A 26,519-nucleotide genomic window follows, 5' to 3' on the forward strand; every position below is an offset into this window, starting at 1 on the left:
ATATTTCATCAAGTACGAATATCAATACTGGTAGAATATTAACAGTTCTTCTCTCTCACTAGTAGGGCTGTGTGTTCATGCCCTGAGTGTGACACAGGAGTGACAGGACTAACCTGACATTGTGCTCGTGCTGGAGGGTGGTGATGGACTCGGGTTCGAGAGTGTAGCGTCAACAGCACACTGACCTTGATCTTGTGGGTGAGAGACAGCAGGAGGTCAGGACACAGCCAAGAGGGTCACCCCGACAGGATGAGTCCTCTTGGGGCTCCAGATCTCCACCTGGACCAGGGGCATCAGCAGCTCTTTATCAAGATCCTCATCCTCACAGGATCCAGCAGGCAGGGAGGAGGAGGAAGGCAGTCAGGACATCCTGTCTGTCTTCCCAAGACAACTCCTGCTCTGCCCCCTGGGAGTGTGTCGATCCCAGATTGGTCCAATTGGATCCCTGCAGGACCGATGAAGACCAGCGTCACTTGTGAGGGAAATCCAGCGAAGGAGAGACTCACCTGCTCTGCACTCACCTGCCTGGCTGATGGGGGGGTCCCCTGTTCCCTTGTCCTCTAACTGCAGGTCTGGGGGTGCCCTCTCCAGCCTGGTACAGTGTTGCCCCACTTCACCCCTGGCTGCCTGATCCCGTTTCCCCAACACGGGGGGCAGCTCCCACATTCCCAGTCCCTCCCCACCTGTCCCACAGCCTCCCTGACCTCTCCCTCCCTGCAGGGTCAGGTTCCTCCTGCAGGAGCTGTGTCTGGTGGGAATAAACATGCCTGAAGGCAGCCTGTGCTCCACCGAGTCCCGACTGCTCCGGTCCAGAGCTGCTGTTCTGGAGACCCGTCCTGGAGAAACACAGGTGTGTTGTCCACAGGCTCTCTCTCCCCTCTTCCTCACCTCCTCCTGACACCCCTGGGCTCCTCCTCCTGGTCAGCCCAAGTCTTCGGGGGGGGGGTCCAGGCGCTGGGCACCTCCCAGAGGAGAGGTTCAGGAGGATTTTCTTCCTGTTGGCTTCTCCCAGATCTTCCAGACTCCTCAGGCCTGAGCCGGGCCGGGAGGAGGGAACCTTCCCTGAGATCCTGGAGCCCGACGTCCAGACGAGACGACCGGAGAGATGGAGCCGATGGGGGAGGATGAGGGCGTCAGGGCTCCTGGTGTCCGACTGGGAGAGAGCTCCGATGTTGGGGCGTCTGTCCTTTCTCTTGACTTGAAGTTTTCCCACAAATAATTCGGTAACCTGATACCCCAACTCTTGCTCTCAGCCAGCTGGTACCCCAACACCCCCTGCTCTCATCAAGACAATGATCAGCTTAGTAATTAACAATTACTATAAACATCTAGTACATTGAATATCCAGGACAGAGATTGACTAGTAATTACAGGGAACTTGTACAATAACCATTGAAGACAAACACTGGCTTAGTGTTGAACAGTTAAGGTGAAGACCCAGTAGAGTCAAGTCAGTGATCACTCAGGAAAGAAACTGACTAGCAGAGTGATGAACATGCCAGTGAATATCTGTCAAAGTGACTAACCAGTACAGTGAATTTCCAGTAAATATTCAGGAGAGAGTATGTGTACGTGACAGACCAGCACAGTGAATATGTAGTAAAGCACTTCAGTAAACTGTAAGGGACTACAGTTCCACTGAATAAACAACAAACACAAAATAACTAATCAAGGAAAAAACAGTTCACCAACTAAACAGTACAGTTTCTATCCAAGAAAAGGGCTCCATGTTGTTTCTCTGCCTGGTTTGTACAGAATATTGAGTCAGGTGCTCCAGCAGGAGTTTCTGACTTCCTCTGCTCTGTGAGCTCCACACTTCTGTCCTGTGAATCACACACAGAGCTGCAGCAGGGATGAGTGAGAGGTACCTGCATGGGGACAACACTGAGCTCTTCCTCCCAGTGTCTCCCCACGCCACAGCCTCACACAGGAGGTTTAAACAGCTCACCTCACCTGTCCCTCCTCTCTAATCACACTCCTGCTTCTGGGCTCAGCAGTCTTTTCAGGAGCCCACCTACAACTGAAAAACAGGACTGATCTGTACAGTGAGTAACAGACAGCACTCTGAATAAACCATTCAGTGATGATTAATACCCAGTACAGTGATTATTAATACTCAGTGCAGCAATGACAACAGTGATTATTAATACCCAGTACAGTGATAATTACAGTGAACACCCAGTAGTGATAATTACAGTGATGATTAATACCCAGTACAGTGATTAATAATACTCAGTGCAGCGATTATTACAGTGAAAACCCAGTAAATTGACTATGCTGAAAACCCAGTACAGTGATCGTCCCTCAATGAAAACAGTCCAGTGATTAGAATATTTAATACCAGTACAGTGATTATACTGAATACCCAGTCCAGTGTCTGTCCATCACAGAGAAAAAGCAGCCCAGTGAACAGCCAGTGATCTTCTATTACAGGGCCAGTCGGAGCTGTGCTGCCCCCTGCAGAAGACCTGTCCCAAGGTCAAAGTCACCGGTGGTCTCACCCTGTCCTCTCTGGGGTCCTGTTCACGGGACTCGTCCAGGTGCTGGAGCTCCCTGCAGCCCCAGAGTGCAGGATCCGGTACAGGCCAGCTCCTCGAACCCGGCTCTTCCTCCTGCTGTGAGGACGGTGGCCCTGAGGTTCTCAATGGAGGCTCTGGCTCAACTCCCCCCCCCCCCCCCCCCCATCACCAACGACAGGGCCCAGGGTTCAACTCCTGACCCAAGACTCACCTCCCACAGCGAATCCTGGAGTCCAGGCCAGGACTGGGAGCAGACCGGTCAGGGGTGAGTCCAGGAGATCCACTTCAGACCTCTGCCGGCTCTCTTCCTGAAGAGCTTCCTGAGAACCTGCTGGAAGGCCCCTCTGAGACACCCGTCCACAAACACCACCACATGAGCCCACAGACAGTCCTCATCAGCCCACTGCCTGCAGGTGCACCCCCATCCATCACTAGAACCCCAACCTGCCCTGGTCACTCCACACTCGCCATTTCACACCGACGTCTCGCACAATAACCAACATTCGTGCAAAACTCCACCTGGTGTACAGAAAACACTGGTTCTGACTGAAGCAACCTTATTAGCAAATACACTAATATTTTAAATAATGAAATTTCCCCCTGAGGTAATAAGAAAACAGCACACATCTACAGTCTAGGTGTTGATTTATAAGAGAAGCCTGTAAAACAAACCAGCAGGACTCAGTTTTCAGGGAGAAGCTGTGGAGTGAAAATGACTCAAGACAGAAACAGAACTGAGAACAGTCCCTCTGTCTCAGCTACACTCTCTCTGACTCTCGCTCATGTTAATGTGCATCAGAAAAACCTGTTTGTTTGTTTTTTGAGAAAGGGTGTAATGTAGCAGCCTCGGCATAAATATTTTTATTTTTTGTTTAACAATGAGAGGATTTACAAATACTACACAAAAAATCTACTGCTTTCACCTTCCGGTTGTTTTTTTATTATATCAACTATTTACATTATGCCAGCACAGATAACACAAACACGGTCTTTTAAAGAAATAATGTCACAGACCCGTTTTAATGATTACTTTAAGAGCAGCTGTGTGCATCTTTCGTTATTTAATGCTGTAAACAAATTTTTTATTATAAACTCATTGGATATTTTTGTGGGTCAGTACTATTATATCCAGGGTTGTAAATGGCGTTTGACAACAAAAATACTTTCTTTGTAGCATTTAATGGGCTTTGAAACCTCATGTTAAAGCACCGGTTTATCACATAAAAAAAACTGAACCAAACAATGGATTTGTGTATAAAACCGACCCGAGCTGAAATACCCAATGTCTTTAAGCACAGACACACACTGCTGGGTCTTTAACTTTTAACAGCCCACAACAGACACACCCGACTACACGTGTGTATTTGCTTACAACGCGACGCTTCTCAGTTCCCCAAACATTTTCAAATCGTTTCTCAAAATAAACACAAACGCCTCTAAACACGAACATTAACGTTTGTTTTCAAAGCAATTCAACTATTTTGTAATAAACGAGTCAACGCTGACCAAGACACTTCAGACAGAAACTGCGCAACGGGCAAATAAAATACATTTTTACCAGCAAAATCAAAACACAACACCACGGACTAAACACCACAAAACACAAGACTTTGTAGAACCGTGTTGTGTCACCAGATACAACCGCACAAAGCAAGCGAACCTCTTTCACAGAAATATTCACCTCGCGTTTCAGTTTAAAACACGCCAAAGCACATCGCTCATGTATCAGCTTTCCAGCAAATGTCCCCTAAATTGCCTAAAAACGCTTCCCCTTACCTTGGAAACAACGTTTTAGAACAGTTTAAAACACGACAGAGCATATCGATAACTTACCGGTAACATTTAAAGCAAAGGTTTGCTAAAGGTGCATCAAAACGGTTTCCTTCACCTCGAAAAATCACCGGTTTGTTCTCGCAGTAAAAGCAGCGCACCTGCTCGCCTGAACACACCTCACAGCCGGAATGACGACCAGCCCCTCCCACCGGCTCAAGTAGCCCGGCTGTGGAAACCGCTCCTCTAACAGGCGGAAACCTCTGTCACTCAGCGACCTCTGGCCAATCAGAGACTGGTCTCCATCGCGCACCCGCCCGCTCTGCCTTCCCACCCTGTTTCTCATTAAGACCTCAGACCAGCTCACGGTCACCTGCACAGGTGCGATGACAGGCTTATGCGCGTGTAGGCTCCAGGACAGAGACATTGAGGAAACACCAAAAACACAAACACACAGCAGCAGCAACAAGGAGTTGAATAACACACATCTTTAAAAAGAGAGCATCGGTGTGAGCCGGCGGTGGGGTAGAGTTCAGAACTTGAGTCACTTGGGAGAAAACACAGAAACGTGCAAGTAAAAAAAAAAGGGTAAAATCGGTTTTTTAACTGAAAATAAGCCCCATGTAGGACCAGCAGTAGTGAGGTGCAACATCAAAATAATACATCAATTAAATCATCTAAGGGGGTCTCTTTAATTCAAGACCCCAGCCCAGCCTGCAATCAGCTCCGTGTAAGTGCCCAGCAGTCTGATCCGCTCCAGGTGTGACAGTGCAGCAGTCTGATCCGCTCCAGGTGTGACAGTGCTGTCAGTCAGACTCCCAGTGCGCAGCAGTCTGATCCGCTCCAGGTGTGACAGTGCAGCAGTCTGATCCGCTCCAGGTGTGACAGTGCTGTCAGACTCCCAGTGCGCAGCAGTCTGATCCGCTCCAGGTGTGACAGTGCTGTCAGTCAGACTCCCAGTGCGCAGCAGTCTGATCCGCTCCAGGTGTGACAGTGCTGTCAGTCAGACTCCCAGTGCGCAGCAGTCTGATCCTCTCCAGGTGTGACAGTGCTGTCAGTCAGACTCCCAGTGCGCAGCAGTCTGATCCGCTCCAGGTGTGACAGTGCTGTCAGTCAGACTCCCAGTGCGCAGCAGTCTGATCAGCTCCAGGTGTGACAGTGCTGTCAGTCAGACTCCCAGTGTGCAGCAGTCTGATCCACTCCAGGTGTGACAGTGCTGTCAGTCAGACTCCCAGTGCGCAGCAGTCTGATCTGCTCCAGGTGTGACAGTGCTGTCAGTCAGACTCCCAGTGTCCAGCAGTCTGATCCGCTCCAGGTGTGACAGTGCTGTCAGTCAGACTCCCAGTGCGCAGCAGTCTGATCCGCTCCAGGTGTGACAGTGCTGTCATACCCCCAGTGCACAGCAGTCTGATCCACTCCAGGTGTGACAGTGTAGTCAGACTCCCAGTGCGCAGCAGTCTGATCCTCTCCAGGTGTGACAGTGCTGTCAGTCAGACTCCCAGTGCGCAGCAGTCTGATCCGCTCCAGGTGTGACAGTGCTGTCAGACCCCCAGTGCGCAGCAGTCTGATCCGCTCCAGGTGTGACAGTGCTGTCAGACTCCCAGTGCCCAGCAGTCTGATCCGCTCCAGGTGTGACAGTGCTGTCAGTCAGACTCCCAGTGTGCAGGAGTCTGATCCGCTCCAGGTGTGACAGTGCTGTCAGTCAGACTCCCAGTGCGCAGCAGTCTGATCCGCTCCAGGTTTTACAGTGCTGTCAGTCAGACTCCCAGTGCGCAGCAGTCTGATCCGCTCCAGGTTTTATAGTGTTATCAAAGACTCAATCCTATAAGAGCTCTTCAGGCATTCTGAATGTGTCACAGCCCTCTCACTGTCTAATTCTGAGCCTTTCACACACAAGCCCAACACTAGTGACGCTGAGCCCAACAGTTAATTTCCCAATCCCAGCTCCACCCAACCACAGCCCTCAGGAGGACCGGTTCCCCTCGGACAGGAGCTGGGCGCCCTGCGTGTGCGGTTCTGCAGGCTGGACGGCCGTCAGGAGACGTGGAGAGACGCCACAGCCCCCCGTCAGTCTCGTTTCCCCTGGACTCTGCCTCCTTCTGCAGCGCGAGTCTGCAGGGCGCCGCTGGGCTCCGAGCAGCAGGACCGGGAGTCTGGACAAGAGGACAGCGCCGCCGGGCTCCGAGCAGCAGGACCGGGAGTCTGGACAAGAGGACAGCGCCGCCGGGCTCCGAGCAGCAGCACCGGGAGTCTGGACAAGAGGACAGCGCCGCCGGGCTCCGAGCAGCAGCACCGGGAGTCTGGACAAGAGGACAGCGCCGCCGGGCTCCGAGCAGCAGGACCGGGAGTCTGGACAAGAGGACAGCGCCGCTGGGCTCCGAGCAGCAGGACTGGGAGTCTGGACGAGAGGACAGCGCCGCTGGGCTCCGAGCAGCAGGACTGGGAGTCTGGACGAGAGGACAGTGCCCCTGGGCTCCGAGCAGCAGGACTGGGAGTCTGGACAAGGGGACCACTCCCACTCTCCTCACGGAGGTCAAGACCACCGAGATCTCAGGGAGAGCGCGTCTGGCCCCTGGGGGCCGGGGTTCGAGTACAGAGCGGGCTCCCAGGCCCAGGTCTCCCAGGGGACCGACTCTTCTCGGCTCGGGGACGAGGGACAGCGGCTCTCTGGCTCCCCCCCAGAGAGACCGGAAAACTGGGACTGGGAGCTTCCGAAATAAGAACGCCTTCCGGAGACAAAGGACAAACAAGCCTGTTGTGTCGTGTTTTTTTTCCATTTATTGAAAAATTAAAAAATACTGTACAAGGTCCAAACAGAACCGGCATCAATAAGTGATAAAAGTTAAAAGATTCTGAACGAAGACTGTTCCAGGTGTCCTCCCCAGTCTCAGGTTTGGCGAAAAGGTATCTGGAATATCACAGCAGCAGTATTGCATATTCTGGAACATATTGTAAGTGCCTGCTGTGTGATAAACATTTACAACTTGGCTCGTTCCATCTCCTTCTGCTCTGAATCTGAATTTGATCAAGTCTCCATATTAAAGCAACATTTTTTATCTCAGGCACTTGTAAACACTGCCAGTGCACAAAGACAGCGCTTGAAGAATAAAAGAACACCGACAAGAGGATGCTGGTAGTTAATGGCTCATTGATGTCTTGGCCTCTTTGGCAAGGATCTGCTTCAACCACAGGGCTGGGCAGCCTGTTCCCCACCCCCACCCCCTTCTGTGTACAGAAGAGCCTCCTGTCCTGACTGAAGGAGCTCACCCAGCTGTGTCTGGAGAGGAGCCAGGGTATCGGCTTCAACCACAGGGGCTGGGCAGCTTGTTCCCCACCCCCACCACCCTCTGTGTACAGAAGAGCCCCCTGTCCTGGACTGGAGGAGCTCACCCCGCTGTGTCTGGAGAGAAGCCAGGGTATCGGCTTCAACCACAGGGCTGGGCAGCTTGTTCCCCACCCCCACCACCCTCTGTGTACAGTAGAGCCTCCTGTCCTGACTGGAGGAGCTCACCCAGCTGTGTCTGGAGAGGAGCCAGGGTATCGGCTTCAACCACAGGGCTGGGTAGCTTGTTCCCCACCCCCACCACCCTCTGTGTACAGAAGAGCCTCCTGTCCTGACTGGAGGAGCTCACCCAGCTGTGTCTGGAGAGAAGCCAGGGTATCGGCTTCAACCACAGGGCTGGGCAGCCTGTCCCCCCCCCCCCACCCCTCCAGACAACAGCTTCTGACTCGCTATCCAGCTGAAGGAAATGACATACCTATATATACACACCAAGACAATCTATCAAATTGAAAACTAAACCTTCACAGATCGTAAACCTACAATCACCGTTCAGCATCCCTTTGGTCAATGGCTTTGGAACAGTAGCAACTTACAATTATAATATTCTCACAACATTTTACAAAGACGTAGACAAAGACAATAAAAACCACAATGAAAAACAAGGAAGAACACTGAGCACCTCACACACTCAGTTCAGTGCACAAGTAGCCCTGTAGCTCCATGAAATAGTTTTTCAAGAACACTTTTACTTCGTCTAGGTCTGTTCTTCCCTTCATTACAACCAGTGAACATTTTCCTCAGTTTGCACAACAGCAGACTAAATGTAATACAATTTCAATGAATCTTTCATCTGAGCAAACAAAATATAACATCATAATATAAAATATAACAAAATGCTATTTAGCTCGCTCTCGGACGATAAGTAGTACAAAAAAACAACAATTGCAACAAAAGCTCAGTTGCTTCAGTTGTTGGGCGTACACACACAGCTTGGGCTGAGCCCAGTTTGTGTTCCCACTGCGACACAACAGAACGCACATCACCGCTGTGCAGGCATCACTGCAACAGCTTCCAGTTGGTAATAGAATACAGCTTAAAATCAGTGCAGATGGGACGTCCCCAAATAATTTTCTATTTCCCTGAAATAACGAAAACAGCAAAAGACATCTTAAATATAAAACATAGCACAAAAACAACAATATAAAATGACCAAAAATAACAAATAAACATTCGATTATGTTCTTCATCACACTACAGGGGAAATCATATCTTGGCATCTAATCTTTCGGCACTGTTATAATGAAAAGCTGTTACTTAATTAACAGGACAGGCCCTTAACTACTGAACTGCCATTCGAACCCCTGACCAGCTTTCAAGAAGTAGATAGAGAATCCTTATTATTCAAAGGAGTTACTGTATAAATTATGGTTTGTTGCATAAAATATTTTCTATTAAAACTCTAAATAAAGGTGTTAGTGGGGCCAGCAGGGGGCGCTCTCACCCTGCGGTCTGTGTGGGTCCTGATGCCCCAGTATAGTGACGGGGACACTGGACTGTAAAAAGGCACCGTCCTTCAGATGAGACGTCAAACCGAGGTCCTGACTCTCTGTGCTCATAAACAATCCCAGAGGGTCTCTCGAGAAGAGTAGGGGTGTTACCCCAGTGTCCTGGCCTGATTCCTAATAACCCCCCTCTCTGAACTGGCTCCATCCCTCTGCTCTCCTCCCCACTGAGAGCTGGTGTGTGGGGAGCGATCTGGCGCACTATGGCTGCCGTCGCATCATCCAGGTGGGGCTGCACACTGGTGGGGGTGGAGGGGATCCCTATTACCCGTAAAGCGCTTTGAGTAGAGTGTCCAGAAAAGCGCTATATAAGTGTAAGTAATTATTATTATTAAATTAAAGTTTATTTTTCCATCTCTTATATCTGTAGTATTTTTTTACATTTGAGATCTGTGTATCCGGAATCACTTCTATATGTAAAGTGCTTTAAAGCTCTTTGAGCAATATAAAAAACACCCAGGGGTGCAGATCTCTCTAATACTCTGTAAAAGACTGACTTTAACCTGTGCACAAACTAATCCAGCATTTAAAGAGACAAACATCTCTCATCACTGCATAATCCAGCCTGGGGTGTGTGATGCTTCCAGTAACACATCTAGAGACGTTGTATCAGTGCAATGCTTTTAAAACACTCCGATTCATTCAGTGCTGAACGTTACACATCAAAAATAACTTCCAAGGAATTGTCTAAACCCGACAAAACTCTGGTTTCAGCTCAGTTCCCAGAAAGAGCAGGAGAACGGTCTAACACCTGTTCCCTCTCACAGTCTTCTGCTCCCTCTCTCTCCAACTTTTCCAGTGCTATATTCCCAAAATCCCACAGGACACAGAGGCATCTAGGCTTCTGGTACCTCGCGCTTTGGTTCCTGAAAAACAGCGGAGCCGATACTCCAGTGTTTAGACACGGTCAGTAAAATGTACCATCCCAGATCAAGATTAGTGCTACAGGCCAGATCTGAGGAAGTCAGGAGAAAGAGGATTCGAGGGAGGAGAGCAGAAGACCATCGCTGTGGAGTCAGACTTGTCAGAGGGCAGAGTGTCGTACTGTGTCAGTGAATGGCACACCCTGTAGACCATCACAGACTCCTGCTGGGGTCGTCCCTCAGCACCGCGGATCAGTCTGGAGACAGTGCAGAGCAGCTGCTGTTAACACAGGGAGCTGTGGACCAGAACACTGAGCAGAATACATAACACACCCCCAGCCTGAAGGGATGTACCTCAAGCACCTCCTACTGGATACGTACAGGAAAAACAATAATGCAATATTGATAACTTATCGTTCTTCCTGAAGGATCCGAAGGTGCTTCACACATAGGAGGGCACTGTTCACCCGAAAATCTCAGACTGTTCAAGCTCTGATCTGGCCAGGAATGAGGGCAGGACACTGACTATGAATACTGCTCAGCTGTTTCTAATCAATACTCATAAGAATTGAAAGAACACTGTTGGCATTAATTGATTATTAATACTGCTTTTCCTTCATTTGGCCCTTGTCTTTCCAAACAATCCCAGGGTGTTTCATGTGTAGGAGGGGACAGTTCAAGCTCAGATACAGCCGGGACTCTGGGACAGTGGGACTCCACTCCACTAACGAATAAGCAGGCGGGACCTCAGCTGTAATCCTCCTTTGATCTAGTTCTGACCTCCTACAGCTCAGTGTCCCTGGTCCTCTCTCGTACAGAAATGACACCAGGCAGAGCGCCGCCTACTGGTCCACCAGCACTAGGTGGTTTTTGTTACCGTGGTACGGGCTGGGTCCAGCCTGGCCTGGCTCTCCACAGCCCAACTGGATCCAGCCCACCTGTAGTAAGACTGCTCCCACAGGCAGACCCACAGTGGGGAAACCAGAGAGTGGGCTCACTGGTAACCACAGCTGAGCAGCACTGTCTGTCCAGTAATAAGAGGAACACGTGCACAAGCACAGAAAGCACATCGATTCACTTGACATCCGGAACAAAATCATAGCGTTTTGATTCTGCCCTACATGGTACACGATGTGTCTCCCTTGTTCGACTGTTTCAATGGGTCCCTGACTGTCCTGTAGGTGTTAATGAGGAGATACGCACAGAGGCAATGTGTCAGTCTTAAGGCACAGTGAAGTGTAACATACATTAATGCTCAAATGTCCATTAATGCTCTTTCACCTAACCACTTTCTAGTGCAGAATATCACTTAATTACTGTAGAATAGCACCCACTACTGACATGTGTAATTAAGAGCTCCAGTTGTGTGTTAAGGACAGATTCTACCGTTGTGCTGAGTGAGAGTGGGAGAGAACATACAAACTCAACACAGGGAGACCTACACTTGATCCCAGGAACGCACACATCAGGATTCTCCCCATCCCACTGTCAATGCTTAGTTTAACAGGACTCCTCCTGCTGGGATCCATCAGACTGGGGCTGGGCTGGAGACTGGGGGAACTATGGTGTTACCAGAGGGTCTGCAGGCCCTGGGTCATCTGGGCGATTTCCAGCAGCTCCGTTTCCCAGCAGCTCCACATCAGGCCCAGGGTTTCTGAGACGCTGACCTGACCGCAGGTGTCTGACCAGCCCAAATATAACCCCAGCAGCCACGAGCACAACCAGGAACACGATACTGCCAATCACAGGAGCCAGCCAAGTGGAGTCAGAGTCTGGAAAACATCCAATAAACCAGCTTAACAACCGACTTCATGCAACAGACAGATTTCAGGACCAGGACGAGCATGTTTAACTACAGACAGCTGAGTAACTCAGAAACAGGACTGCGTTAACACATGCTCTGTCACAGCCTATTCTACAGCAAATGAATGTGCTCTGTCTCCTGTCCTACCTTCCACACGGACTCTCACAGTGCTGATGATCCTGTCGGCCTTGAGGTCCAGTACTGTGTAAGAGCCCTGATCACTGAAGGAGACTCCAACCAGCTGGAGAGTCTCGTCCTGGAGGGAGACTCTGGGTTTGTAGTGCTGGACTGGGGTCACTGTGCTGTTCTCTACAGCACACACTAGCACAGAGTCTCCAGAGCCCTCAGGGGTAAACTGAACATTCAGAGCCTCTCTGGTGTAGAGACGGATGTTCAGAGGGTGTCCATTAGTGACAGTGACATTCTCTTCATGACCTGCAAGAGGAACAGGACAGGCATGTTAAACTGCAGACACCTGAATAATTCAAAAACAGGACGCCATTAACACGTGCTCGGTCACAGACTCTTCTGCAGACAAAGGGGCAGAGTGGTGGCTCTGTGGCTCAGGATCTGCGCCTGTGGCTGGAAGGTTGCCGGTTCAAATCCTGCAGCTGTCAGAGGAATCCTACTCTGTTGGGCCCCTGAGCAAGGCCCTTCACCCCAGCTGCTCCAGGGGCGCTGTATAAATGTCTGACCCTGCACTCTGACCCCCAGGTTCTCTCCCTGTCTGTGTGTCTCATGGAGAGCAAGCTGGGGTCTGTGAGAAGACATATTCCTCATGCAAGACATTGTACAGGGCCGATAAAGTGATCTGATCTTATAAATGAATGTGCTCTGTCTCCAGTCCTACCTTCCACACGGACTCTCACAGTGCTGATGATCCTGTCGGTCCTGAGGTCCAGTACTGTGAAAGAGCCCTGATCACTGAAGGAGACTCCAGATAGCTGGAGAGTCTTGTCCTGGAGGGAGACTCTGGGTTTGTAGTGCTGGACTGGGGTCACTGAGCTCTTCTCTACAGCACACACTAGCACAGAGTCTCCAGAGCCCTCAGGGGTAAACTGAACCTTCACAGTCTCTCTGGTGTAGAGACTGATGTTCAGAGGGCGCCCACAGGAAACAGTAACATTCATCTCGTGACCTGCACACAGAAAGGAAAAACTCCCAAGAGTGAGAAGAGTCAGGGCACGTCTTGTCCCATCACCCTCTTCTGTGCAGCACTACTGTAGGTCACGTGACAACAACCTCATCTGGGTCGAGCCCCAGACTCACAATGCAGCTCTGTAACAAACCCCTCAGTTCACAATGTCAGATTAATCCCTTCACCCCCTCACTTACTCTTAACCAGATCTTAATCATTCTGTACACAGAGGGAGGTGGGGGTGTGGAACAAGCTGCCTGGTGATGTTGTTGAAGCCGATACCCTGGCTTCTCTCCAGACACAGCTGCGTGAGCTTCTTGAACCAAGCAGCTACTTCTTACCTCTCACAGACAGGTGCACATTCCCCAGGAATTTCATGTTTCTGTCCCGATCGATGTCTCTGCACTCGTAGTTTTTCTCTTGAGCGAATGTCACACCGTGCAGAGTCAGCGAGAGGTCACCCTGTCCGACCTTCTCTCTGGAGACTTCAGCTGTGGTCTCGAACCCGGGGCCAGGGATGACCGATCCATTGAAGAACTCCAACACAGGATCTAAATAATCCGTCTGCCACTTGACGCCATGCTGCTCTCCAGAGGGGACTGCAGTGGTATCTTTCTTACAGGGCAACCTGACAGAGCCTCCAAATTTCACCGACACTGAGACAGGATCTGAGGAGACACAGCAGATACTGAGAGACACAGAGACAACTGGACACCCCCTGGAGAGAGAGAGACACCGTTACACAAGTAGACACCCTCTTACACACACTGGAGAGAGAGAGAGACACAGCAACACAACTAGACACCCCCTCACAGACACACACTGGAGAGAGAGACATAGCAGATACTGAGAGACACAGCGACAACTAGACACCCCCTCACAGACACACACTGGAGAGAGAGACACAGTGACACAACTAGACACCCCCTCACAGACACACACTGGAGAGAGAGACACAGCGACACAACTAGACAGTCCCTCACAGACACACACTGGAGAGAGAGACACAGCGACACAACTAGACACCCCCTGATAGACACACACTGGAGAGAGAGACACAGCGACACAACTAGACACCCTCTCACAGACACACACTGGAGAGAGAGACAGACACAGCAACACAACTAGACACCCCCTGACAGACACACACTGGAGAGAGAGACACACAGCGACACAACTAGACACCCCCTGACAGACACACACTGGAGAGAGAGACACACAGCGACACAACTAGACACCCCCTGACAGACACACACTGGAGAGAGAGACACAGCAACACAACTAGACACACCCTCACAGACACACACTGGAGAGAGAGAGAGACAGACACAGCGACACAGCTAGACACATCCTGGAGAGGAACAGAAAAACACAACTCTACAGCACCTAGAACTGTGTGAGATACCAGACACACCCATACCTCTGAATGCAAGACGGGTTATAAATCAGACATTATTTTCTAGATATGATTTCAAAGCCCTTACCGTTCAGAACACTCCCGACCAGAAACAACAGAAGTGTTATCCTCTTTATGATTAAAGATCTGCAAAACAGACAGAAATAGCGTAATGACAAGAGCAGAAGTCATGACGACAGCAGAGGTGGCCCACAGTGATATTCATCTTACGTGGAGTGGGGTATTTTATTCAGAGTGTGGGGGTGATCAGGTGATGTCAGCCCACTGTCACGGCGTTAAGGCTCCTAATTTTAGCACTAATGGCCACCGCGCAGGTCAGTGAACGGACACCTCTCGTCACAGAGCATAGATGCGAAAGCAAAATGGCAGGTGTGCAAATTCACGCAGAACAAACTTGATGTCTGAAGCTCTGTCTTTGCAAAAGGTGAATCCGAGTCAAATATACCAGCGCAGGTGTAGCGCCCCTGAAGAGGGGAATGATACCATAATACAAAATACATCAATAACACTTTGTACACAAAGAAAAACACGTTGAAAGTTACAAAAATGCTTCTTAACGTTTCGTACATATTTTTTAAAAAATATTCCGCATGATGCCTTATTCAGTCTTCTCTTTAGGATATTACACGTTTCAGTAAGGACTGGTGGGGGTGCTGGGGGTGTTGTCTGTGTAACTTCATTGGAGTTTGTTATCCTTCTCGGAAGTGGGAAACGGGTGGAGTTGGGAGTCGAGGGATCCGATGAGATGCGTTATCGAAGGAACACGAGGAGGAGCTGTATCCCAGAAACATTCCTTCACTTTTTCGATGTTGTCAGCAGAGAGAAACTGCAGACAGCAAAGAGGAAAAGATCATTATCCCTGTCTCTCTCACAGCTGAAACGTTGCGTTTCCTTTCTTCTCTTTTCAGCAGGGATAAACCTTTACTTGTTCCTTTCCAGCCTACGCCTGCTGACGCAGCTGCCCACCTGATATATACCATCCCTCTAATCACAGCTATGGATGTCCACTGTGGCTATTTTTTCCCTGATTATTTATTCTGGCATTGAAGCACATTTTATGTCATGCCGAAGTGTCCCAAGCACTGAAAAAAAGACGTTTTCATTCAGGAAGTGAGACAATGACGAATCACTATGAACTGCAGTTAGCCTCCCCTGATCTAGGTTTCCGATATATATATAGCCCCATCCCGACTGAGCTAAAGAGAGATGTCTCTTTAGCTCAGAGAACTAAAGATTCCACACAAAATTCCATACAAAAATAGCTCACGGGGCTGGGTCACTGCAGAGAGACGCGGGAGGCCCGGGTTCGAGCCTCAGTCGGGATGGGGCCGACCTAATGCGGCAAGGGCGCCCGCCTGAGCCCCCGTTGCGTTACAATACGTTTTTATAATCGGCAATCGCCTTTTCCCAGTGGAAGTTCGTGTTATTGTGAGTTTCTTTTAATTGGTTTGCGATTTTCTGAAATATATTCCATACAAAAATACGACTTGGACAGTCGCTATTTATTTGGATATTCCCTTTTCACCGAGGATATGTTCAGTAATCCATCCGGATTAGTACATTTAAAAATGACTGTAGAGCGAAAGGCGACATAACATCACTTCGGAAACGGAAAAAAAATGTTTGTTAAAAGACACTGTTCGTAATAAAAACTAGACATTGTTTATCCAGTTCAAGAGATTTATACAAAAGAAACACTTTACCTTTAATTCCTCCGAAAAAAAATCCTTCGTGAAAATTCAAGAACGTCTCTTCTGCATAAGATCCGATCGCCCGAAAAAAAGAAAAAAAAATGAAGACATTTGACTGTCAATGTCCAGAAACAGAAACAATATATGAAGTATCTTAAATGTTCAATGCAAAACTGTTTCTGCTACTACTTAGGCATGTAATTAGATCCCACAACCGAAACTAAAAGTAATTTGAAAACGAGTTTGCCGAAAGTTTTTTTCTATTGTCTTCTGAGGCAGGTAACAGAAAGACGTTCTGTTATGTAGTTAGACGACATACAGTATGTCCATCTCCTTCACAACTCGACCGCTGTCCAGCTCAAACTGGGGGTTTGATTTCGTACAAAAAATGGTGGCTAACAGACCTTCTCTTCCTGAAATCCCTGAAAAACCCTTCAGCGGAAGTTATGTCCATGTTACGCAGTACAATATTCCCGAAGCTCCACCCCCCCTCAGTTGAAGGTGTTTATCTTTGCCAGACACCGGTTGGAAGAAGCTTATTTTTGCCAGAGGACAACATTTCTACCACTGAAAAACTCTTGTGTGAGGGGTGTGGCTGGGGTCAAGCCGCCTCAAACGCGCTCTGTGTTGTGGGCTCCCCACCCAGCACTACTGATTTACCATAATGACGACGCTCTCACCGCAGTACAATGACCGGACAGTCTGATTTTTCAGCTTTAAGAAGGAGGGAAGACCTCAAGCACACAGTCGGGGGCTTGTTACCCGCTCTGGAGCACAAATCGTCTCTTCGTAGACAATGTGTTGGCGTTGGCCCAGCTGAGGAGTAATTGAACATCGGCGGGGGAAATCCTTCCATTGTCGCGTTTTGAGATCAGGATTTGCAATCAGAGTTTTAGATCCGAGATCACACCGGCTCGTGGTGCTGCAGCATGGAAAGAGCACCAGAAGTCTCATTATATTCAGAAGCTTGATGAACAATGACAAGCTCGTTGTCTTAGAAAACATGTGGTGCTGGTGTAGGGTTGTTGCCAGTTCTCACCAGACTGGAGTCTGTCCTGAATCTCGGATGTGATCGAGCATGAACTCGCCCGTCAGCTGAACTGTAGATCTTCTCAGTGCACAGTTTGCAGTGAATATGCTTATAGACCATGTGACACTCGCACAGGTCCGTGGATGTTTCATCAGACCACGTCTTTATGTAACTTTGCATAAAAACAATTGTGCATTAATTAGTAGGTATATTTTATTAGTAGGTGATTAAGTGATAAAAGCTCAAAATCATGTTCTCAGTCGTTAAAATGCATCGTTTAGCAGAAGAGTTGTACATGATAACAAGACGTTCTCATTCGCTTAAGGCCATCGTGATGCATTACACACAAACGCCCACTAGAGGGAAGTGTTTAACACAGAACAATCATTACCTTCTCTATTAACAACCACTGTACGTCCTAAAATGTGTGAATTGATCGGTTTAAGTAATTGTCCAGATGGAAAGATAAACCGTTCACAAACTTTACTAGTTTAAACAGTTAAGACAGGAGCAGTACGTAGAGAATTGCTGAAGTATTACCCATTTACATAAGGGGCGACAAAACCATCCCAAATAATTCTGGACCATTGTGTTTGTCTTCTATTTATTTCAGTCTGAAGGGAGCGTCCCACACTGACAGGCTGGAGGAACTGAGTCTCTTTAGTCTGAAGGGAGTGTCCCACACTGACCGGCTGGAGGAACTGAGTCTCTTTAGTCTGAAGGGAGGGTCCTGCACTGACAGGCTGGAGGAACTGAGTCTCTTTAGTCTGAAGGGAGGGTCCTGCACCAACAGGCTGGAGGAACTGAGTCTCTTTAGTCTGAAGGGAGGGTCCTGCACTGACAGGCTGGAGGAACTGAGTCTCTTTAGTCTGAAGGGAGGGTCCTGCACTGACAGGCTGGAGGAACTGAGTCTCTTTAGTCTGAAGGGAGGGTCCCACACTGACAGGCTGGGGGAACTGAGTCTCTTTAGTCCGAAGGGAGTGTCCCACACTGACAGGCTGGAGGAACTGTCTCTTTAGTCTTGAACAGAGAAGACAGTTAGGTGACCTGATAAGTTCTGTACACAGAGGGTGGTGGGGTGGGGAACAAGCTGTCCAGCCCTGTGGTTGAAGCCGATACCCTGGCTTCTCTCCAGACACAGCTGGGTGAGCTCCTCCAGTCAGGACAGGAGGCTCTTCTGTACACAGAGGGGGGTGGGGGTGGGGAACAAGCTGCCCAGCCCTGTGGTTGAAGCCGATACCCTGGCTTCTCTCCAGACACAGCTGGGTGAGCTCCTGGGATCAATTAACGACCAGATGGCCCGAATGACCTCCTCTCATTTATAAACTTTTTTATGTTATTGTGTATAATTACTGCTTCATATACCGGTAAACAGTCTGTATGGACTCCTCATAATTGCGATCTACACAGAAAACGCCCTTGTCTATGACGAGATCACGACGACAGTAGCACCTTAGTCAGTGTACTGTAGGTCGACTATCAGAGGAACTGAAATAGTTCATTCGTTGTTAGACGTGTAATAGTTGGGCCTCCGACCAATGAGAATCCGGGTAAAGTACAAAATAGGCTGAGAACTAGCAGGTCTTCTTTACAACAGCAGCGCAGAGGATGACATGGACGCAGCGCGCACCCTGCCCCTCTTCCTCTGTGAGTGACATGGTGGTGTTACCGGCTGAATCGCCAATATGTAGGAATTCTTTGACTTCGATAAAAACTAAACGCTCGGCGGACTTCGTACTGATCATGCTTATTGATAAATACAATTATTTAGAACTGGGGCACTTTTCAGTTAAGCGCGTTCTCCGAATGTCAGATCGATTGCTGATATATGTATATCAATTACACAAGTTAATAACATACTGTAGGTCCAATAGCCTCAGTTTGCAGTATGTAGTGTCTTGTTACATGATAGTTTTTAGTTTGATTGATGCAGCGGTTTCCTTTTGGTTATATGCATGTGTGGGGCATTGCTGACCTTCTTGGGGTAAAAAACATAGAGCTCGTTAAAAGATTCATGCTACAGTTGGCATTTTCCACAACACGGCATTTAACGACGCCAAATCAATGCCTGCAAAACGCGAGTTTTAGAAATCGCCAGTATCCAACAGTGAATAGTCACTCTCCTCGTGTTAGACTGAACTACCCCCCTAGAGCCTCAGTCCGTCATTTTAGTATAATGGAAACAAACAAATATTTAGAGCATGTCCACTCTCCCTTCATTGTCTCCTGTTATCAGGTAACTGTCTTACAGTTCTGTTACAGTCGGGAAACATCACTGGAAAATGTTTTATACACAGAATTTGCCTCTGTCGCGATATTTTTCTCTGATTCTCTAATCTAATAGTTTTTGACCGTTACTCTTAGCTCACCTGTTGTTTTATCTTTGAGAAGCCCTTTAAGATAAAACCGCTCTCTTCCTAATAAAGTTTTTCCCCTCAGTTTCGCCATTAAATCATATTTTCCTACACCCGGACTTCGCCATTTAAGTGCTCAGTTGTTTTTTTTTAATTATATTACATATACAGCAATTGTGACAATAATAAAATTCTTACCCCTAATTTTATTCTGGCAACATATTTTAATTTTGATAGGAACAAAAGAAACAAAGCATTTAATAAAATTACAAAGACGTGGGTCGGGTTAGAGAAGAGAAATTAACTGCGGACACAGGTAAAAATTGAATTTTAGAAAGATTTTAGGCTGAGAGAAAGATATAAAGGAATATTGAAATGGAGGCGTAAATTAGTAATAATATTTTTCAATATTGCAACGTAAGAATGGAGAGAGATAAAAAAATGACAGTAGAACATTTGGTCCATCTTTGTTGTTCGTGTCTGGAGAGAGGCAGCCACATGGCTGGGCAGCTTGTTCCCCACCCCCACCCCCCTCTGTGTACAGAAGGGCCTCCTGTCCTGACTGGAGGAGCTCACCCAGCTGCGTCTGGAGAGAAGCCCCAGGGTATCGGCTTCCACAACACGGCTGGGCTGCTTGTTCCCCACCCCCACCACTCTCTGTGTAAAGCAAAGCCTCCTATTTTCAGATGTATGTGTACTCCTCCCTTTCTGGTTTCTGCCTTGATATTGAACCATTGGGTTGACTATATCGAGGCCTTTGTGGATTTTGAATATGGGAAAGCTCAAGACTTTAAATATGTACCTATTTCACCCCTTCAGTGTCGCCTGTGCCTGTCGCTCACGATGATCTTATAATTTTTGAAAACTTGAGGTTGAAATCAATAATTTCTGTCTCTTCTTCTGTGGGGTTTTTCCGAATGAACGGTGTTGCACCCGCCAGCAGAAAGCGATTGAAATGAGCGACATTAGCGCGTCTTCCTTACGAAGTGGTCTCGCCAGTGTGATTACAGTTTTATTATCTGTCTTGCAGAAGACAACAGATTTTAAAAAAACATAGAAGGGCAAAGGCTGGTTGTGTGCCGATCAAGGCCAATTCGCTTCTGAAAGGACTGACGTGAGTTTCCTGTCTCAGGTGTCTTCCTGGCGGGGGGACTGTTCGCTGGCTCGGCCGGGGTCGTGGAGCTGCGGGTCCGAGCCGGAGACACGGTCACCCTGCCCTGCGGCATCAGCCACCAGACCGAGACGCTGTGGATGATACAGCGGCCCCTGGAGATGCCGCTCATCGCCGCCGTCGGTCAGGTCAGCGGCTCCCAGGTCAGCGAGGAGATTGAAGGAGCGTACGAGTCTCGCCTCTCCCTCGTCCTCGAACCCTCGACCCTCTCCGTCAGCCTGACGCTCGCCAACCTGACGGAGTCCGACCGGGCGCTGTACTACTGCGCCGACAGAGTCGGCGGGCGGCTGAGCTTCGGAAACGGGACGCAGCTCGTCTTCCCCGGTGAGCCCCAGCCACCGCCCGACACCCCGATAACCCCTCACGCACACTAACACGCGAGCAGTTCCAGTCTGTGCACCCGCTCCCCTACACAGCACAGACACCCTGGGGTCCCTCTCCTTCACTGTTCAACACTGCAGTCTTGTTCGGTACCGGTTCCGGTGTTGCCATGTTTATACCCGACACCGGCTGCTTTCCTTTTCCACACCTGCTAAGTGCTTGGTCGTTACCCGATTTTACTGTGCTTTATTACAACGCTGTACAGTAAACACTTCCAAAATGTCTGTGAGAGTCATTTCGTCCCCCACAGGATGCAGCACAAAGTTCGATTTTCAACGATACTGAGTTTTATATCACAGATGAAAACAAGGATTCTTTTTTTAAAAGGCTTCACGATTGATGAACCCCAGCTTTGTGAGCTCACTGAAACGATGCTGATGGAAAAAAGAACCGCACCCCCTCCTCCTCCACACTCCGGCCCTCCCGTCTGCGTGGCACAGGCTGGAGAGGACCTGATGCCCCTGCTGACCAGTCCATCGCCGCCCCTGTCCGGCCCAGGCCAGTCGGCTGTGAGGTCGAGGAGGTGTGAGCAGAGGTCACCCTGCTCTCAGGCCAGCAGCCTGGAGCCTCACTGTCCTGTCACTGATGCGGACATTGTGTCCGCCTGCAGGTTCAGCAGCAGTACCAGTGGCAGAAAACTCCTCCTTGGAAGAACCTGACCGGACAGTGGTCAGTCCCAGTCCCTGATTCTTCATGTCTGAGCTGTTACTTCAGAAAGGCTGTCAGCAGCAGTGAAGATGTTGTGAATTAGCCTCTCACCTGCTCTATCTGTGGTCCTGTAGAGGAGTCAGACCGGACAGTGGTCAGTCCCAGTCCCTGATTCTTCATGTCTGAGCTGTTACTTCAGAAAGGCTGTCAGCAGCAGTGAAGATGTTGTGAATTAGCCTCTCACCTGCTCTATCTGTGGTCCTGTAGAGGAACCAGACCGGACAGTGGTCAGTCCCAGTCCCTGATTCTTCATGTCTGAGCTGTTACTTCAGAAAGGCTGTCAGCAGCAGTGAAGATGTTGTGAATTAGCCTCTCACCTGCTCTATCTGTGGTCTTGTAGAGGAGTCAGACCGGACAGTGGTCAGTCCCAGTCCCTGATTCTTCATGTCTGAGCTGTTACTTCAGAAAGGCTGTCAGCAGCAGTGAAGATGTAGTGAATTAGCCTCTCACCTGCTCTATCTGTGGTCCTGTAGAGGAGTCAGACCGGACAGTGGTCAGTCCCAGTCCCTGATTCTTCATGTCTGAGCTGTTACTTCAGAAAGGCTGTCAGCAGCAGTGAAGATGTTGTGAATTAGCCTCTCACCTGCTCTATCTGTGGTCCTGTAGAGGAACCAGACCGGACAGTGGTCAGTCCCAGTCCCTGATTCTTCATGTCTGAGCTGTTACTTCAGAAAGGCTGTCAGCAGCAGTGAAGATGTTGTGAATTAGCCTCTCACCTGCTCTATCTGTGGTCCTGTAGAGGAGTCAGACCGGACAGTGGTCAGTCCCAGTCCCTGATTCTTCATGTCTGAGCTGTTACTTCAGAAAGGCTGTCAGCAGCAGTGAAGATGTTGTGAATTAGCCTCTCACCTGCTCTATCTGTGGTCTTGTAGAGGAACCAGACCGGACAGTGGCCAGTCCCAGTCCCTGCCTGACGTGCTGGACTCTTCTGCCCTCTGTGAGTGTGGTCTGTGTCATCGTGTCCTCCGTCTGCGTTTTCTCCTGCGTTTCCCTTAGAAGAGGTAAGACTGTCCACACAGCTGTGTTTTTCTTTATGAGTGAAAACAGAAATACAGTCTGCGGAAAAACTGCTGTATGTTCGCGAGACATTCAAACATGTAAACGTGGGAAGGATAAAGAACCGAGATACTCTGACATCTTGCATTGTGCTGCTGTTTCAGCGATATTGATGATGTATAATTCAGTTGGGCTCCCTAGTCTTGTATGGCTGTGAGCAGCTGGTCAGTCCGTTTAACTCAATAAGAAAAACAGGAGAAAAGGACTGAAAAACAAAAAGTATCGGTTTAATTCTGACTTTAAGGGGGCTGAGATTTTCATGTCCTGAACCGGAATGTCTCTTGCATAACAATGCTTTTAGTAGTTGTGTCAGAACAGCGGTACTTACTGAACATCCTACAGCTGTGTTTATACACCTCGTCTCCCTGTCTAAGATAAAGAAACACGTCTTTTACGGTGCCGTAGGGTAGGGCAAAATATTTATTTCCTTTTTTTCTGGTCACCTTTTGTGTGGGAAGACATCATTTTTTTAACTCTGGTTCTCCGTACAGTAGGTTCTCAGGGTACTAAGTAATGTGTTGTGATAAACGTAGTACAGTCATTTTCATTTCTGGGGGTCACAGTGGAGTATAACTGTGTTTCCTCTTTGAAACCAGGCAGTAGAAGCTCTGAGAGTCGCCCCCAGACTGGAGGACACAGCAAGAGACAGGACAGTCAGGTACCGATCAGATTTTTATTTCAGACAGGACACTGTGTCTCATCACCTGGAGTGTCTGCCTCTGTCTGTGATATAACACATTCTCAGATCATATCTCGTTTCAACAGACACAACTTAAAGACCATGAGTGAATGTGTGTGATCCAGCTGTTATTAGTAATTATTGTATTTGTGAAGATATGGCAATTTTTATGGGCCGCTAAGTGTTTTTCCGCAGTTTTGATTTTGACTGAAACAATTTGGCCAGTCTTATCAGCGTGTGTCAGGAGGGTCACAGAGGAAATTAGCTCTGTGTGTGTGTGTGTGTGTGTGTGTGTGTGTGTGTGTGTGTTCAGACTCGTCCTCACCAGCAGATGTGCTGTGTGTCTGTGTCTTTACAGGAAGAGGAGGCAGGACTGCAGTACGCCACTATAGAGATCAGCAGGCAAAACACGAAGCACAAGAAGAGAGGTGGCCACAACACACAGCCCACTACATATGCTGAGATCAAGCATGGGAGACGTGTGTGACAGTAAAGTACACAAAATACACAAAGAGAACTTAGCAGACTGAAAAAATTAATCAGGTTGACTACTGGGAATCAAAATTGATAAATGTGTAACAACCCATAAAAAAGTTTTTTTATCAAGACGTCCAGTGGAGAACTAATTAAACTGGATTGAACTGTCCTCTTACACAAGAACCCTGTGAAACTGTGATTTCTGTTAGTTTGATCATTTTTCTGTATGTCTGGTTGTTTTGCTCCATTGATTTGATGAATTGGTGCCTCTCCCAGCAGCAGCCTCAGTGTTTCCCCAGGAGTCTCCCCTCCAGGTACTGGCCAGGCTCACACCTGCTGGGCTCCAGTGGGGCTGCCAGTGGGGAGCTGCAGGGGGATATGGCTGCTGGCCAACTGGTTGATTCATCAGTCGGGCCGCCTCGCACGCTGAAAGGAGGTGAAAGGAGCTGGGAGCTGCAGGGTGATATGGCTGTTTGTTAAAAAAAACAACCTACACCATACAGAAGACCAAGTAAGATAAGCAGTGAGCAAGAAAGCAGCCAAACAAGATTAAAGTTCTCGAAGTTTCCTGTGCGATGCCTTTGCTGATCCAAGCTAACAGGCCCTGAACTGTGCCCCAGTGAGCACATCAAGGGCTCAGTGCAGCCTGTGTGCACCAGCCAGCAGAACTGACCGCAGCCTGATCTCACCCTCGCACAAGAGCTTCAGAGCGGTGTTCAGCACGATGACCGCAGATGTTTCCATGAGCTCAACCACTCTCTATATTTACTCTCTCAGGCCTGTGATAGTCACACTGGGCTCGGGAGGAGAGGGGGCTGGGGAGGAAGGTGGAGAACTTGACAACAGGTTCGCACTGAGAGTTTCCTGTCTTGTTTCTGTTGCTGTGTCTCTGCTGGCCTGTGTGCTGGTTTACTCTTCAGCCTCCCTGAAATGAATCATCAGGCAGAATTCAGGTCAGAAAAGCCCCCCCAAAAAAACATGTGAGGATGAGATAGACAAGTGTGTAAAAATGGATACCACACAGGCCTCTGTATCTGTTTCCAAGACCCTCAGACTGTTTCTCAGACATCGGACGCTTTTGATTCTGCGCAGGAGAGCTGCACCTGTTAGACAAGTAGTGCCTTCCTGGACAGAGGACACAAGACCGGTCACAAACGAGAGGCAGCTATAGGGCACATACAGAAGAGAGTATTAAAGTATTGGCTACACCTACAAAACAGCGACTAACTCCTATCACCACAAAGCCCTGCTGAGCCAAGAGCTGAGCCCAAAACAGAGCCCCCTGAGCCAGCTGGTCCTGAGGCTCACTGACCTGAGCAACACCAACCCTAACCAGCCTCAGGACAGCACTGCTAGAGCACCACAACCCAGACTCAACCACATCACAGCACAATACACACAACACACAACCAGCCTCAGGACAGCACTGCTAGAGCACCACAACTCAGACCCAACCACATCACAGCACAATACACACAACACACAACCAGCCTCAGGACAGCACTGCTAGAGCACCACAACCCAGACTCAACCACATCACAGCACAATACACACAACACACAACCAGCCTCAGGACAGCACTGCTAGAGCACCACAACTCAGACTCAACCACATCACAGCACAATACACACAACACACAACCAGCCTCAGGACAGCACTGCTAGAGCACCACAACTCAGACCCAACCACATCACAGCACAGATCAAGAAGCAATATCTCACACACTGGGACACACACACACAAACACAACATAAACTGGAATGCTACAGAACCCTAAACAGACAATACACACTAGCCAAATATCTAACCAAGCTAAATAACAGCAAAGAGAAACAGACCCTGACGAAGTACAGGCTCAGTGACCACAGCCTGGACAGAGACACTGGACACAGGCAGACCTGGCTGTCCAGAAAGGATAGGCTCAGTGACCACAGCCTGGACACACACACACTGGACACAGGCAGACCTGGCAGCCCAGAGAGGACAGGCTGTGCTCCCACTGCCAGCGGGGAGAAATAGAGACAGAGGTGCACTTCCTACTGCACTGTGACAGATACTCTGGGATTAGAGAAACATTCTTCCCGAAATTCAGAAATCTAATCCCAGAGTTCCCACACCTGCCAGAATCCCAACGGGTCCCAATCCTACTGGGAGAGGGAGGAGGGAACTCAGCTGAATTGGCAGCCCAGTGTGTGATCTCCTGTCCCAGCCTGAGGAACAGTGAGCCTGTCTCTCAATAATAATAATAATACAGTGTGTGATCTCCTGTCCCAGCCTGAGGAACAGAGAGTGAGCCTGTCTCTCAATAAAAATAATACAGTGTGTGATCTCCTGTCCCAGCCTGAGGAACAGACAGTGAGCCTGTCTCTCAATAATAATAATACAGTGTGTGATCTCCTGTCCCAGCCTGAGGAACAGACAGTGAGTCCGTCTCTCAATAATAATAATACAGTGTGTGATCTCCTGTCCCAGCCTGAGGAACAGACAGTGAGTCCGTCTCTCAATAATAATAATACAGTGTGTGATCTCCTGTCCCAGCCTGAGGAACAGTGAGCCTGTCTCTCAATAATAATAATACAGTGTGTGATCTCCTGTCCCAGCCTGAGGAACAGACAG

The 26,519-nt window shown here is 48.8% G+C and overlaps 2 protein-coding genes across 5 annotated transcripts; one reads left to right on the forward strand and one right to left on the reverse strand.

Annotated features, from left to right (window-relative positions):
• Positions 1-7,040: 7,040 nt before the first annotated feature.
• Positions 7,041-16,462, reverse strand: LOC148813470 (uncharacterized). 4 transcript variants are annotated; one of them, XM_088908260.1, is made up of 6 exons: positions 16,060-16,462; positions 14,424-14,482; positions 13,281-13,607; positions 12,652-12,939; positions 11,949-12,236; positions 7,041-11,769 (listed from the first exon to the last, which is right to left on the reverse strand). In XM_088908260.1, exons 3-6 carry the CDS (start codon positions 13,315-13,317, stop codon positions 11,558-11,560), a joined length of 825 nt encoding a protein of 274 aa, XP_088764386.1. In that variant the 5' UTR covers positions 13,318-13,607; positions 14,424-14,482; positions 16,060-16,462; the 3' UTR covers positions 7,041-11,557. The 4 variants fall into 4 exon arrangements, with proteins under 4 accessions (XP_088764386.1, XP_088764383.1, XP_088764387.1 ...); XM_088908257.1 differs by having other exon boundaries at positions 14,424-15,182; XM_088908261.1 differs by having other exon boundaries at positions 13,281-14,482.
• A 2,228-nt stretch (positions 16,463-18,690) lies between these two features.
• On the forward strand, positions 18,691-23,913 carry LOC148813471 (uncharacterized). The gene is made up of 6 exons (XM_088908002.1): positions 18,691-18,724; positions 20,564-20,926; positions 21,899-21,928; positions 22,582-22,692; positions 23,344-23,405; positions 23,785-23,913. The coding sequence occupies exons 1-6, from the start codon at positions 18,691-18,693 to the stop codon at positions 23,911-23,913; spliced, it is 729 nt and encodes a 242-aa protein (XP_088764128.1).
• The last annotated feature ends 2,606 nt before the right edge of the window (positions 23,914-26,519 follow it).

The sequence above is a fragment of the Atractosteus spatula genome (genome assembly GCF_055471065.1).
Source record: "Atractosteus spatula isolate fAtrSpa1 chromosome 10 unlocalized genomic scaffold, fAtrSpa1.hap1 SUPER_10_unloc_1, whole genome shotgun sequence".
In the NCBI taxonomy this organism is placed as follows: Eukaryota; Metazoa; Chordata; class Actinopteri; order Semionotiformes; family Lepisosteidae; genus Atractosteus; species Atractosteus spatula.